At 41.3% G+C, this 13,828-nt stretch overlaps 1 protein-coding gene across 1 annotated transcript in view; it reads right to left on the reverse strand.

Annotated features, from left to right (window-relative positions):
• Positions 1-13,828, reverse strand: part of kcnk2b (potassium channel, subfamily K, member 2b) — a gene marked incomplete at its 3' end in the record, with an annotated part of 127,925 nt that overhangs the window by 35,616 nt on the left and 78,481 nt on the right. Inside the window, exon 3 of the mRNA XM_084330553.1 lies at positions 7,730-7,890. Within this exon, the coding sequence (XP_084186679.1) occupies positions 7,730-7,890 (161 nt within the window). The remainder of the gene's footprint in view (positions 1-7,729; positions 7,891-13,828) is intronic.

Raw genomic sequence — 13,828 nt, forward strand, 5'->3', positions numbered from 1 at the left:
TATAGGACTTTCAACTTGATCCATACTTTCATCTCTTAAGCCTCATGAGTGCTACCAGTTCTAGGGAGCCACAAGGTTACATGGGGAGAGACGCTGCTGGACTTTCTTCAGAGTTCCGTGACGGTAGACCGGTGAACGTCGCACGGCATTCAGTAGTCGAACTGGGCCGTGCTCAGGTAGGGCCGGCAACGGCATCTTGTAGTGTTGCACTGTGTTGGTACTGTCACTGCAGCAGCAGGTGCCTTCATCTCTCTCTCCCTCTGTTCTGCCCTCGAAATACTATACGTTACAATGAGAAAGGTCCCTCTAAAGCAGGGGTTCCCAAACGTTTCAGGCCGCGACCCCCAAATAACGGTGTCAGAGAGGTGTCAGAGACCCCCATTATTATAGGAGGTTAAAAATGTTTTATTTTTTATTTTTATGGAAATGTATGGTTGAAACATGCAAACGTTCAAACGCACACACACTAATAAGCATTGGAGGCTTTTAACCAGGGCCGGACTGGGGAAATCATTCAGGCCAGGAAATATAGTGCAAAATATAGCCCCAGTCAGGCCACTTTTTAAGCAGGTGGTCTGGGGGTCCCCCACCAGGAAAATGTTTGTTACAAAGACTTCATTTCCTGCATTCAGGTGCAGGAATTTTTTTTATTTGTACCCTTTAAATGCCAGTGTTTGTGATGGCAATTATTGTTAAAAAAACAGGCTAGCATTATGTATGATTAGCAACACTGATTTTGATGGATTTTCAGTTTTTTTGTAATGTCAGATGGAAAAAAATACAATCTTTTATTCAACTTCAGCCCTGATCATAACACCACATATTCATTTTATAATTCTAACCCTTTAACCCTTTAATCGCCAATGACGTGTTAAGACGTCATTCCTCGCCATGCGTAATCTGCCAATGACGTCGTACAGCGTCTTTGAGATCAATATTTCTAAAATCTGTCATGGCAATCATATTTCACCCACAGAGACTTGACGGGTGCTGCAGATCTCCTCTCAACTCTCCAACGGTTCAAGACCGCCATCTGGTGGCCGATCGGCGAATCGCCAAAACCGGAAGTGAACGGCCGGAAGTGGTACTCACCCATATTTCGTCCGGCCACTCGCTATCGCTCCCGGGGCTCCATCGAGAGATGTATCCGTGAGTTACAGAACCTGCACTGCAGGCCACTGACATTGAAAATAAGGGATAAAGCGATGCAGTCAGGGCTGTTGTCCTTCTGATCTGCTTCCTCTTAACTAATTCCGTGCCAACCACGAGTATAGTCGGGTTAACTCGCTGTTGACAGAGTCAGCTATGGGGTGACAATAATATGTTCATGAGGCATGGTTTCTATCTTTAGCCATTAAACGGCGTGGTTTATTTCACAGCAGTACATGAGACATCCTTCTCCTATGAGAGCGAAGGTGGAAGAGACAGAGGGGGAGTCGACATCTCCTTTTATACCTCTATACCTGGCGGCAACATTAACAGCTCCGCCTATAGCGCCCTCTTGTGGAATCAGTTAGACACAGTTAGACAGTTACTCAGTTACTTGCAATCATAACTTTAACACTCGCCATGCGTTCCGTGCCAATCACGAGTATAGTCAGGTTTTAATCGTTATTTCTTTTATTAGCGATATCCATACATTTTTCATCCATCCAGCCTGACGTTATCATTAGGAATGGGCTCGCATACAGCCGCCTATCGTCTCCCGGATGGTATTGCACATCATTGGATTGGATTGGCTGGGACTGTGCATCTAAAAAACAAGTCCGGTCCAGGTTTTACTTTTGCATTGAGTCCCCCCACTGGGAGCATCGTGGATCATTGTGTTTTGGACTATAACGTTGGATCAATGGACGCAATCGATATTTGGAATGGCGATCAGGAATTGGATTAATCTTTTTGCATGACATCAGATGTGAGGTAAGGCCTTTATGTTACGAATCTTGGGGTAATCAGATGTTCCTTTCTCCGCCATCGGAGCGTGTGTGTGTGTGTGTGTTTGTGTGTGTGCGTGCCGTTAGCGCCGACCAAAGTACTTAGAAGCGATTTTTCAGACCCCGCTTCTCTTCGTACATGAGGACATATATACTATCGATAATCTAGCGTTTATTTGAAAACTATTCATAAATAAATTTGTGTATTCCACTAAAGGGCTATTATCGCAGATTATCACAATCTGTTAGCAACATTAACGCTTCCTAACTATTACACAACATAGATAACTACCTTCTCAGAATCATTCTATGCTACATTGCTATGGGAACAGCATTGGCCCCAGGTTGCTATGGGAACAGCTTTGGCCCCAGGTTGCTATGGGAACAGCTTTGGCCCCAGGTTACTTCCTGTTAGCTGCTATTGTATTAGCAAACACTGCAACAGGAAATAAACATGGAACCATTTACAATGTAATAGGTATGTAGTTGTATGTATATAAAATGGCTAGAGAGGGGCGGCTAGGTGGTGTAGTGGGCAAGGCACTCGCCACCAATGTGGAGACACTGGGTTCGCGTGTTCGAATCCAGCTCTTCACATTGTTTTCAGTTTGGCTGGTCGTCCGTACTAATACAATTGGCAGTATTAGAGGGTGGGAAACTGATGGGTGGGGATCGGACGTTGTGGACAGCGACTCCTACAGGTCAGTTGGTGCGCCTGCGCAGTAGAATCAGGAAGTGTCTGGGGCAGCGTGAGCCTCCCACGCGTTACTCCTCGCCACTGAGAGATCGAGCTGCGCAGGTGAAAAGATGCGACTGCTGTTACCTCAAGTACCGGAGGGGACTTGTGCTACTGTATGTATGACTTAGTCCACATTGCAGCCGGCTTGTGGGAGGCAAGAAACAGCGTTCGTGACAGGGGAGGGTTGAATTGGATGATACGAAATTGGGATGGGAGAAAATATAGAAAAATGGGAGAAAAAGTGGATAAAAAAATTCAAATAAAAATGGCTAGAGAAACTATACAGGGTAATCCACAGTTTTGGCAAATATTAATAAGGAATTATTCAAAAATGTTTTGTTAACTAAGTACGTTTTTTCTATATAAGTCTGACAATAAAACGAGCAGTTAGTAAAGTATGAATTAGTAAAGTTACTAAATTATGATCTGATGATGAGTAAAAAGGGGTGGGATTAAATAAGTGTATGCTTCTTCCCACTCCTTTTCAAATATGTAAAAAAAAATTCTTTCATTTTTGTGTGTGTATTTGTTTAGTTTTTAATTTAAATGTTTTATATAATTGTATTATTTGAACGGCTTAACACATTGTCCGCCATGCATTGTACCCATCCCAGTCTGCCAGTGCTGTAACCCTATGGAGATGTTTACCTTCTTTGCAGGGCTATAACTATTTAAATATTATAGCTATATCGACATTACTATGGCCCATTCAACATCGGGTATCTATCGTTCCAGATGTGGGAACGTTATATTTTTTCATTCATACATTGTCGTGTTAATACCGTCGTGAATATAAGTATGTTTTTAAGGTTTTCTGCAGTAATTCCTAAAACGCGAGTTATAGGCCCCAACGCATATGATAGATTATCGATTGGCGTTTCTTTCCTATAGACGCTATATTAAAAAATTAAAATGTATATGATCGGTATACATTATGCTTCATCATGCGTGAAGGAAGGGGGGGGGGGTCGTTTATAATTCCTTGATCGTCAGTAGCGTCTTTTTTATTATGGGTTGATACGTTGATCAGATGGGTTGCAGTGAAATAAATAAACAATCGGGCTGAAAATAACGTTAGATTCCTCTTACCGTTCGCCGATGAGACTGGAGGAAAAATATTCCAATTATTTGACGTCGATCTGCTAGATCCATTTCCCGTTTGTATGACGCAATAAACGCCAAAATCATATTGATTATTGCGTTTCGAAAGCGATCCCAATGCACTTGATTGTGTCTCTTGATCCACGTTACAAGATATTACTACCGGAGGATTCCCAGATGCACCGAGCGCCACTTCCGGTTTGGCGTGGAGTGTAACTTGCCCGAAATCCACCAGGCGGCGGTATTGAGGCGTTGCAATAGCAGAACAGGGTCCAGCTGCGTCCCGGAGGGAGGCTGGATGAATTATGAATGCCATGGCGAAAAAATTAAATATTGATCCCAAAAACGAGTTTCTGGCGCACAACGCATGGCGGGCAATAACGAGTATACTCGTTTTTGGTGCACAATGTGTTAACACATTCCCGACCAACCACGTTCGGATCCAACGGTTGAGGGCCAACCACAGACATGTCCGTGGCAAGGTTGTTTTGGCTTTTATTCCATTTTAATAACCTACTCAATGTCACAGAGCGGCACTGCAGATTTACCCTACTCTTGGAATTCGGAAAAGTGCATTACCGGCCAGATCCTCGTAGGGGCGCTGTCTCGATAATGCAGTGTTCCCTGTGGCAGAACGGTGTTTTATTTCTTTGGATCTTGAATGGACTTTCCTGTTAGGCTGAATCTATGCGTGTAGCATGTAGCATGGAATACGTTTTGGGAGCTGAATTCAGTGTGCAGTAAAGGAATATAGCATCAGCCAATGGACATATGGATCTACCAGATGGCGATCGATAACTGGGAAATCCCATTTGCAGTCCAACCGGCCACAGGTAAGATCTTTTTCACGGAAATTACACGCTGATCAGGCCTTGTTATCATACCCAACCAGGCGATCAGCGAATGTGGCTACTGAGGCTAACGCCGTTATTGGTAATCAATAATCAGAAACAACGTCCCCCGCCCCCCCTTTTCATGCATTCATGGTGGAACATGATATCGATCATATGCATTTAGATTTTTAGCTCTAGCTTCTGTAGGGTCGAAACGCCATTCGATTTAACGTTATTAGCTTAGCAGCCTGTATCTCGTTTTGCAGGAAATATACCAGACCAATCCCATATAGCGCTTATATTCAAGACCCTATAAAATGGGAACGTATTGATGAAAAAATTATTTCTTTAAGCCATTTTGAAGGAACGGTTTATAGTGTCAATTGACAATGAGAATGGACAGATAGCAATAATATAAAGTATAGATTTAGCTCTACAAACAGCCTCACGCACAAATGATATGCTGGCCTTATATAGTGAGATTAGACGGATCCAAATGGCCCCGAATGTGTTAAGGCTATATCTGTACTTGATGTTTGTTTGTTGTTGTTGCATATTTGAAATAAACTTCAATCAAATAAAAAATTTGTATGTTGTAACGTTAGAAAAGGCCTATCGAAGGACTTGAAGGTGTATGTTGTAACGTTAGAAAAGGCCTATCGAAGGACTTGAAGGTGTACTGTATGTTGTAACGTTATAAAAGGCCTATCGAAGGACTTGAAGGTGTATGTTGTAACGTTATAAAAGGCCTATCGAAGGACTTGAAGGTATCTTTATGCAAAAATCTTCATTGACTTCCACCAGCATCGATAACAAATGCTAATAAATTATTCTTCAAAATATCGTAAAGAACAAAACAACCGTGGTTTTTGGATGCGGTGATACAGTATGAATCCCAGTTTTGTGACAAATCAGACAGGCTTCTGAAAATGGATGGAGTGTTCCTTTTAATCTGGAATTCTGAATCAGAATAGGTTTTATGCGCCTACATTTGCAAGGAATCTAGCTTGTTCAGACGAAGAAGACAAAATAAACACATGTAGAATAATAAATATTAGTATATAAAAAGAAAATAGAAGTATTATACAAGGACGTGTTGGAAGTATATCCTGCAAACGCAGTGGGGCCAAATGATCAAAGATGGAGACTGAGAATTGTCACTGCTGTACAAAATAGAATAGGATAGCAATACATAGAATTAAATAGAATAGCGTGGAAGAGAACAGAAAATCGGTCATTGTTTTTCATCGAGGAGCATCTTTTTATCGACCGATTCACTGCTTGACTGATGGACTGAGCGCCTGAATGGCTGCTTGATTGCTTACATTACATTTACAAGGTGGTCCCTTGGGGACTAAGCGCGGATTGATTATGCATCAAAGACTGTCTTGTACAGCTCACTTATTGAGGCGTATGTCAAGGCTGAGTGATGGTGCCTTCTAAGTACACTTGTGGTAATTATGTGGTTTGTGTGTGTGTGTGTGTGTGTGTGTGTGTGTGTGTGTGTGTGTGTGTGTGTGTGTGTGTGTGTGTGTGTGTGTGTGTGTGTGTGTTTGCGTGAGTGTGTGTTTGCGTGCATGTGAGTAGAAGTGTGTGTGCACGTGGATGAACATGCATGATGCGTGTGTGTCTGATGTGTCTTTCGTCGTGTACAAAGGACTTGCACTACATTGTCCCACAGTGGTGTGTTATTCAGCGTGTGATTCCAGGATATTTTGACGTCAGATAAGCACTCAGGAGCTGTTGATTACATAATAACTTACTCATAATAACTTTGGATGGCTCTCACCCTGAGTGACAAGCTTTATCACCAGGAGAGAAGAGAGAGATTCACAGGAAGGGGCCGTTATTTATTATACCCAGGAGAGGGGTATAGCTCCCATTTCCCCCACAGAGCTCTGCGAACTGAATGCAAACTGGGAAAATGTCTCTAACTCGTTTTTTCCCTTTGATAATACTCCTTTTGAAGGGGCTCCTGTATTGATGAGTTAAAACAGAAAGAGCACCGTGAGTTGAGGCCGCCGACTGGTGAAGTGAAGTGAACCCTTCTGCGTTTTAAGTCCGTTGACATAAAAGAGAATCAGGGATGCAGCCTTTGCAAAACTATGCACCAACAGTTATGGAACACACTACCTATGGACATTAGAGAAGCTAGATCTCTTTAATATTTTCAAAAATAAGCTAAAAACATACCTCTTCACCATAGCCTTTTAATACACTCCGCTGTTGATTGTACTTTAGCACTATTTTACTCTGTCCATTCTATTTTATTGCACTTTGCATTATTTGACTTTACTTTTTATTGCACTGCACTGTTGCATAATTTTACTATCTACTCTATTCTACTATTTTATTGCACTGTACTATTTTACTCTGTCAATTACTTTTTATCACAGGCTCAAAACTGTCAGGTATTAAACTGTGTGGGTATCAAACTAGAAAGACTGTCGGGCTTTAAAACTGTGTAGGACCCAGGCCTAGAACTGCACCCTGAGAGAGGGAACTGCGCCCTGAGAGGGAGGTTTGCCCTGAGCGGGAGGTTCGATGGGTCAAAGTGGGTATCAAACAAGCCTGTTGGGATGTTAGATCCCAATGTGAAAAACTGTGCTTTTATATGTCTGCACTTTATGTGCTCATTTTATGTATTTTTTCTGTTGTGAAGCACTTTGAGCTGCAGTTTCTGTATGAACGGTGCTATACAAATAAAGTTTATTATTATTATTATTATTCCCTCTACCAGCTCATGTACTTATGCTGCTTATGGTTCCAATGGCAATTATCAACCACGTTTGCATAGAAAAATTATAGCTAGTAGGATGATAATTATAGTGTGTTACGTAACTAACCTGTTATGTCATTTTAGGCATTTTGGACACAGAGACCTGATGTCAGTGGAAAAACGCAACTATATTGTAGTATCAAGTCAGAATGCCTCAGTGTGCAGACATGCATGCACACACGCACACACACACACACACACACTCACTCACTCACTCACTCACTCACTCACTCACTCACTCACTCACTCACTCACTCACTCACTCACTCACTCACTCACTCACTCACTCACTCACTCACTCACTCACTCACTCACTCACTCACTCACTCACTCACTCACTCACCACAATCATCTTCTCCACTTTCGTGATGCCCTTTCCAAAGATGGTCCCCAATTGGTCCCCCACTCCAGCCAATAAGAATCCAAAAAGTGGGATTCCCAGGAGAGCATAGATGATGCAGAAGATCCTCCCGCCCTCTGTGTGAGGAGAGATGTTCCCGAAGCCTGAGAGAGAGAGAGAGAGAGAGAGAGAGAGAGAGAGAGAGAGAGAGAGAGAGAGAGAGAGAGAGAGAGAGAAAGACAGAGAGAGAAAGAGAGAGAGAGGGGGGGGGGCGAGAGGGAGAGAGACAGAGAGAGACAGAGAGAGACACTTTGAGTCCCAGCCTCCAACCTAAAGAAAATAATAACACACTGCAAAGAGCAAAGCAATTTTTTTTTATATCAAACCAGGTAGGAAATATAACTGTAAGCTATAAAGCTGAAATTAATGTACTTTATATTGTTAGCTGCTAGCTTTAAAAAAAAATGTATTAGCTGCTAGCTAAAACAAATTAATCGTTTTTATTAGCTAGAACAGGGGTTCCCAAAGTCGGGGTCGCGACCCCCAGGTGGGTCGCGAGCCACCAGGCCAGTGTTTCTAGTTGCACCAGCGCAATAAGTTAGATAACCTAGGTGGGGAACAACCAGGAGATCACTGCAACTCACACAAGTTGGAGAACTATCTCTCTCTCGCTCTTGCTCTCACACACACAAAGGGAGCCGCATGTGATTGGTGGAGGCGGGACCCTTACAAAAAACTGCTAATCATTGACACATGCTAGCCTGTAATAATCCCCCCCAGAAAAATCTACTTTGCATTTGATATATTGCAAACATATGCCACCACACACACTGGCATTTAAAGGGTTAGAATTATAAAATGAATATGTCGTGTTATGATCAGGGCTGAAGTTGAATAAAAGATTGTATTGTATCAATTACAAAAAAACTGAAAATCCATACAAATCTGTGTTGTTGCTAATCATACATATGCTAGCCTATTTTTTTACAATAATTTGTGATGCCATCACAAACACTGGCATTTAAAGGGTACAAATAAAAAAATTCCTGCACCAGAATGCAGGAAATTAAGTCTTTGTAACAAAAAAATTCCTGGTGGGTGACCCCTGCTTAAAAAGTGGCCTGACTGGGGCTATATTTTGCACTATATTTCCTGGCCTGAATGATTTCCCCAGTCCGGCCCTGGTTAAAAGCCTCCAATGCTTATTAGTGTGTGTGCGTTTGAACGTTTGCATGTTTCAACCATACATTTCCATTAAAAAAAAAAAAAAAAAATCATAAAAAAAATAATATAATAAAAAAATAATAATAATAATTTACCTCCTATAATAGTGGGGGTCGCGGCTCTCTGACACCGTTATTTGGGGGTTGCGGCCTGAAAAGTTTGGGAACCCCTGAGCTAGAAGACTGTTTCTATAGCATATTTAGCTAGGAAACCTCAGGATAGGTTTACATATCCACCATAAAGAAGACTGCTATATCTGTATATAGATAATATTTAGCTGGAAAGCCTCAGTGTGGGCTTATTTATCAAACTTGGACTTGCTAAGTAAAGCTAGCTAACTCTACTGGCTAACTAGCCAACCAGATAGCTCCAAACTGCACAGTATTTTCCCTACACTGTGAGCTCCAGCCTCCAACTTAATGAATAACACTGAAAAGAGCAAACCAGGTTAAATAATACAAATAAACGTTATCAATAGAATATTTATTTATTCAGTCTAGGTTTATTTATCCACCCTCATAAAGAAGACTGCTATATTTGTATATAGATAATTCGATATATTTAGTTGGGAAACTATCTAACTCCAAACTACACAGACTTTCCCTACACTGAGCCCCAGCCTCCACTTAATTTTTTTTATATATGTATATATATATAAAATAATAATACAGTGAAAAGAGCAAAGCTATTTTCTAAAGAATAATATCTTTTATTAGCTAGTTTTTGTTTATCCAGTTGATATAGCAACATGGACACTGAGACAGCAGCACTGGCAGCAGCAGGCATTTTCCTTCCCTGTTTTTTTTATATCCAGAAGAGATCAAATCAGAGAATGGGAGAATAAAGTTCAGACATAGATTACAACGAGAATACCCAGAGACTTTATATGCTGGCCGCTCTAAAAACACTGGTGTTGTTACCAACTTGCTCTTCTACACTGAGCATGTCACTGCATGGCATACAGCCATATCAAAGCACTACAGCTTCATATCCAAGAGAGGGATCTGCAAGGGGAGACAACTTCAGATCTTTGAAGACAGAGACAAGGACCAAGTGAGAAGGCTCTTTTCTGTCAACTTTTACCAAAATGGTACGGTCATGGTGCAAGGTAACAAAGCTGCCCTTGGCTCCTTTGGACAGGACTTCCCCACTCTGGAGAAGGGGGCAGCATCTAGAAAGGACACAGGAAGCATTCAGCCATCATGGTGAAGCTGATGTCTACCAGTACAGAACAGCCACAACCCCTCACCCCTCCCAACCCTCCCACCACCGAGCCGCCACCACCCAGCGAGGATGCAGCAGAGAGGCTCTCAAGCCCCCCATGCCCCCTCCTCCCCCAGCATCTCACACCGTCAGCCCACCACCCTGAAAAAGGACACTGAGGTTGCTATCCTTATAGACTCAAATGGCAAGTTCATCCAAGAACAAAAACTTTTCCCCAACACAAGAGTGTCCAAAATCTGGTGCCCCACAATAGAGGATGCACTCCAAATCCTTGCGCACCCCGAGTTTGGCACACCAGGCCATATTCTCATCCACACTGGCACCAACAACCTGCGGGAGGAACAGGAAAAGGTTGGTAGTCTGGTCACCAGAGAAAGCAGCTGTGACTCAAAAATATTCCTATTATGGGATGTTGAAATATGCGATCCATCTCCAGGTTGTATAATAGTATATACGTCCAAATCATGTTGTTTATCGAGTTATTGGTAACGGATCGCTATCCATTGTGTCTAGCTCGAGTCCCGGGACCTATAGCGAGTGATCGGACCGAATTTGGATGAGCACCAGTTTCCGTTTCCGGTTTCGGCGATCCGCCGATCGGCCACCAGATGGCGGTCTTGAACCGTTGGAGAGTTGAGAGGGGATCAACAGTAGATCTCAAGTCTCCGCGGGAGAAATATGATTGCGATCACAGATTTTTGAAATATTGATCTCAATGACGTGTTACGGCGTCATTGGCAGAATTAGCATGGCGGGGAATGACGAGTTAAGGCGTCATTGGCGATTAAAGTGTTAATGATTTTATCTGGGTTGAACATGATTTGTGGAACTCCCTCTGGTGTTGTGGTCGTGGTATTCACTGACCTTTGGGAAGTATTTCGACATGCACATGGGTATCTTAGTGGTGTAGTGTATCTTGTAGACCAGGCCCATTGCAAGTTGCTGTACTCTGTCGTCTACTCTAAGCCATCCTAGGTTGTCAAAATGGGCAGGGGTGAGGTGGGTTTTAGGAGTAAGGTCAAGCAGTAGTCTGACCAGTTTGTTTTGTGATGTTTGTAATCTTGTTTTTAGTGCCTTTGAGGTGCTTTGGTACCATGAGGTGCAAGCATAGTCGTAGTACCCTTGAATGAGTGCTCCTGTTAGAGTCTTCAAGGTATTCTTGTTTACCAGAGAGGAGATCCGGTACAGGAATCTAGTTCGTTGGTTGACTTAGTTGTATTACATTGGATCCCATTTTGTCACAGGAAAGATTTGCCTCTAGGATGGAACCCAGGTAGGTAATTTCATCTTTCCTTTTCCTTGTCACCTTCACCTAATATGTTTTGATTTGGTCAGGTGCGCTGTCACCTAATATGGTTTGATCTGGTCAGGTGTGCTGTCACCTAATATGTTTTGATCTGGTCAGGTGCGCTGTCACCTAATATACGATTTTAAATAAAGGTTGAAATGAAATATATATAGAGTGAGAGAGGGCAAGAGAACAGAGAAAGGAAGGGGAAAGAGGAGAGCGATATAAAGAGAGAGAGTTAGAGAGAAAGATATAAAGAGAGTTAGAGAGAAAGAGATAAAGAGAGAGTTAGAGAGAAAGATATATACAGTATATATATAGAGAGAGGAAGGGGAAATAGAGCAATATAAAGAGAGAGAGAAAGATATATACAGTGTATATATATATAGAGGGAGGGGGGGGGTAAAGAGATAGAGAAATATAGAGCAAACGAGAGAGATAGAAAGAGAGAAATAGAGAGAAAGAGAGAGAGAAAGAAAGAGCACACAGGGGAAATAATCAATCAGACCAGCAAATTACATTCAATTCTAAATGTCAGTGTAAATTGGTGTTTATACTTGAGTGGTGAACACAGTATGTGTCCACTGAAGAATCAAATCAAATCAAATCAAATTTATTTATAAAGCCCGACAACACACGTTAATGTTCCCATGAGCCGTACAGGTCTTCTTTAAACAAGTCAAGAAGAAAACATAACAATAAGTCAAGAACAGAACAAGAACACCATAAGGTCCAAACATTTTTAGATGAATGCAAATAAATGAAAGACCATGAAGACCATCGTCTATCTTCATCGAAGCTCGAAGGGATAATTGATCAGTCCTTTACCACTACAGGTGCAATGGCGTCAAAGCTCCTCGTTGACTTTGTATTGGTTTGTGGCTAACTACCCAGAGCTAGTAGGAACGGCATGGATTACACTGAGAAAGGTCAAGTTTAGTACTTTGTACCATGTGTGCCCTACTGCCCTAAGGCATGTCCATCATCAAACCATTACAGACTGCAAACAGCAGCAATCACCAAGCAAGATGAATCATATACAGTTAATTACATTAGGTACCCTCATTGTTTTCTTGAAGGTGGCTCTGGTATTTGTTTGAACCCTTTCACTGCCACACTACCAAAGGGTTAACCCTTTCACTACCACACTACAGAAGGTTAACCGTGAAACCGTGCGGTAGTGAAATGTTAACCTTCTGTAGTGTAGTAGTGAAAGGGTTAATAATGTGATTTGGTTAAGGCGTTACATCCTGTAATGGCTCTGTAAATGACAGTAGATTTGATGAGATGTGTCCCTACAGTAAGACCTACAGTAGGTGGTAAGAGATATCCTAAACTGGCCTGTCTGGTTAGATAGTTATGTTCACTTCTGAAGTACACTATTGGTCAGAAAAATATTGTGGTTTCTTGTTGTTTAAAGATCCGGTCCAATTCTAAATGGTCATAAATTGCTTATTGAGGGATGTTAATTTAATGAGTATAATTTCTTCAGCTTCAGATCATTTTATATAATTTGTCACCCCAACAGGCGCACTTGCGCTAGGCGACATATTATGCATTTGGTTGTGTCTGTCTGTCTGTCTGTCTGTCTGTCTGTGCCTCTATCCACAGCTAATCATTTGGTTCTGTCTGTCTGTCTGTCTGTCTGTCTGAATGATTTTATTTCAGTCTTCTTTTACAAAGCAATGTACAGTTGTAGAACATTTATAAAAGAAAGAAAATGACCGAAAGGGTGTAGACTGAAGCTGAGGCTTATAATTGCCTACCCTTTTTACATGACATTTACAAAAAAAACATAATTCAGTACATCATTTTGCAAAAACAAAAGGTTACACATGTTTCATAGTTTTATATACAAAACGTATACACATTTATTTATTCGTCTTTTATATATATATTTTGTCACAATTTTAATAGTTATGTTATAATAAAATATAATTAGGATAATAATAAGGTTTTATATTTATGTATGAAGATTATAAAACCACTCTCCAGGCAACATAACGTGGGATTATATTTCCAAACAATAGAAGGATCAAGTCAAGTCAAGAGTCAAGAGTTTTATTTGTCACGGCATACAAGGAATACAGTGAAATGCGGGTGGTCATGCCCGCAGCGATTGTGCAATAATACAAGTAATAAGAGTAATAAGACATAACATACGAGTTTTAAAAATGCATGGTAAAAGACATGCTAAGGTCCTGTGATAGTGCAATACAGTGTTAAGCTACAAACTGGGTCTTATGTACACTACTATACAATACTATACTATACAATATACAGTTATACTATATATCCTTATGCTATCTTGCTATATCCATCTATTACTATCAGTGATGCCACAGATTACTTGTAAAAATTATCTG

Source organism: Notolepis coatsorum, assembly GCF_963971535.1.
Source record: "Notolepis coatsorum genome assembly, chromosome: 15".
Classification (NCBI taxonomy): domain Eukaryota; kingdom Metazoa; phylum Chordata; class Actinopteri; order Aulopiformes; family Paralepididae; genus Notolepis; species Notolepis coatsorum.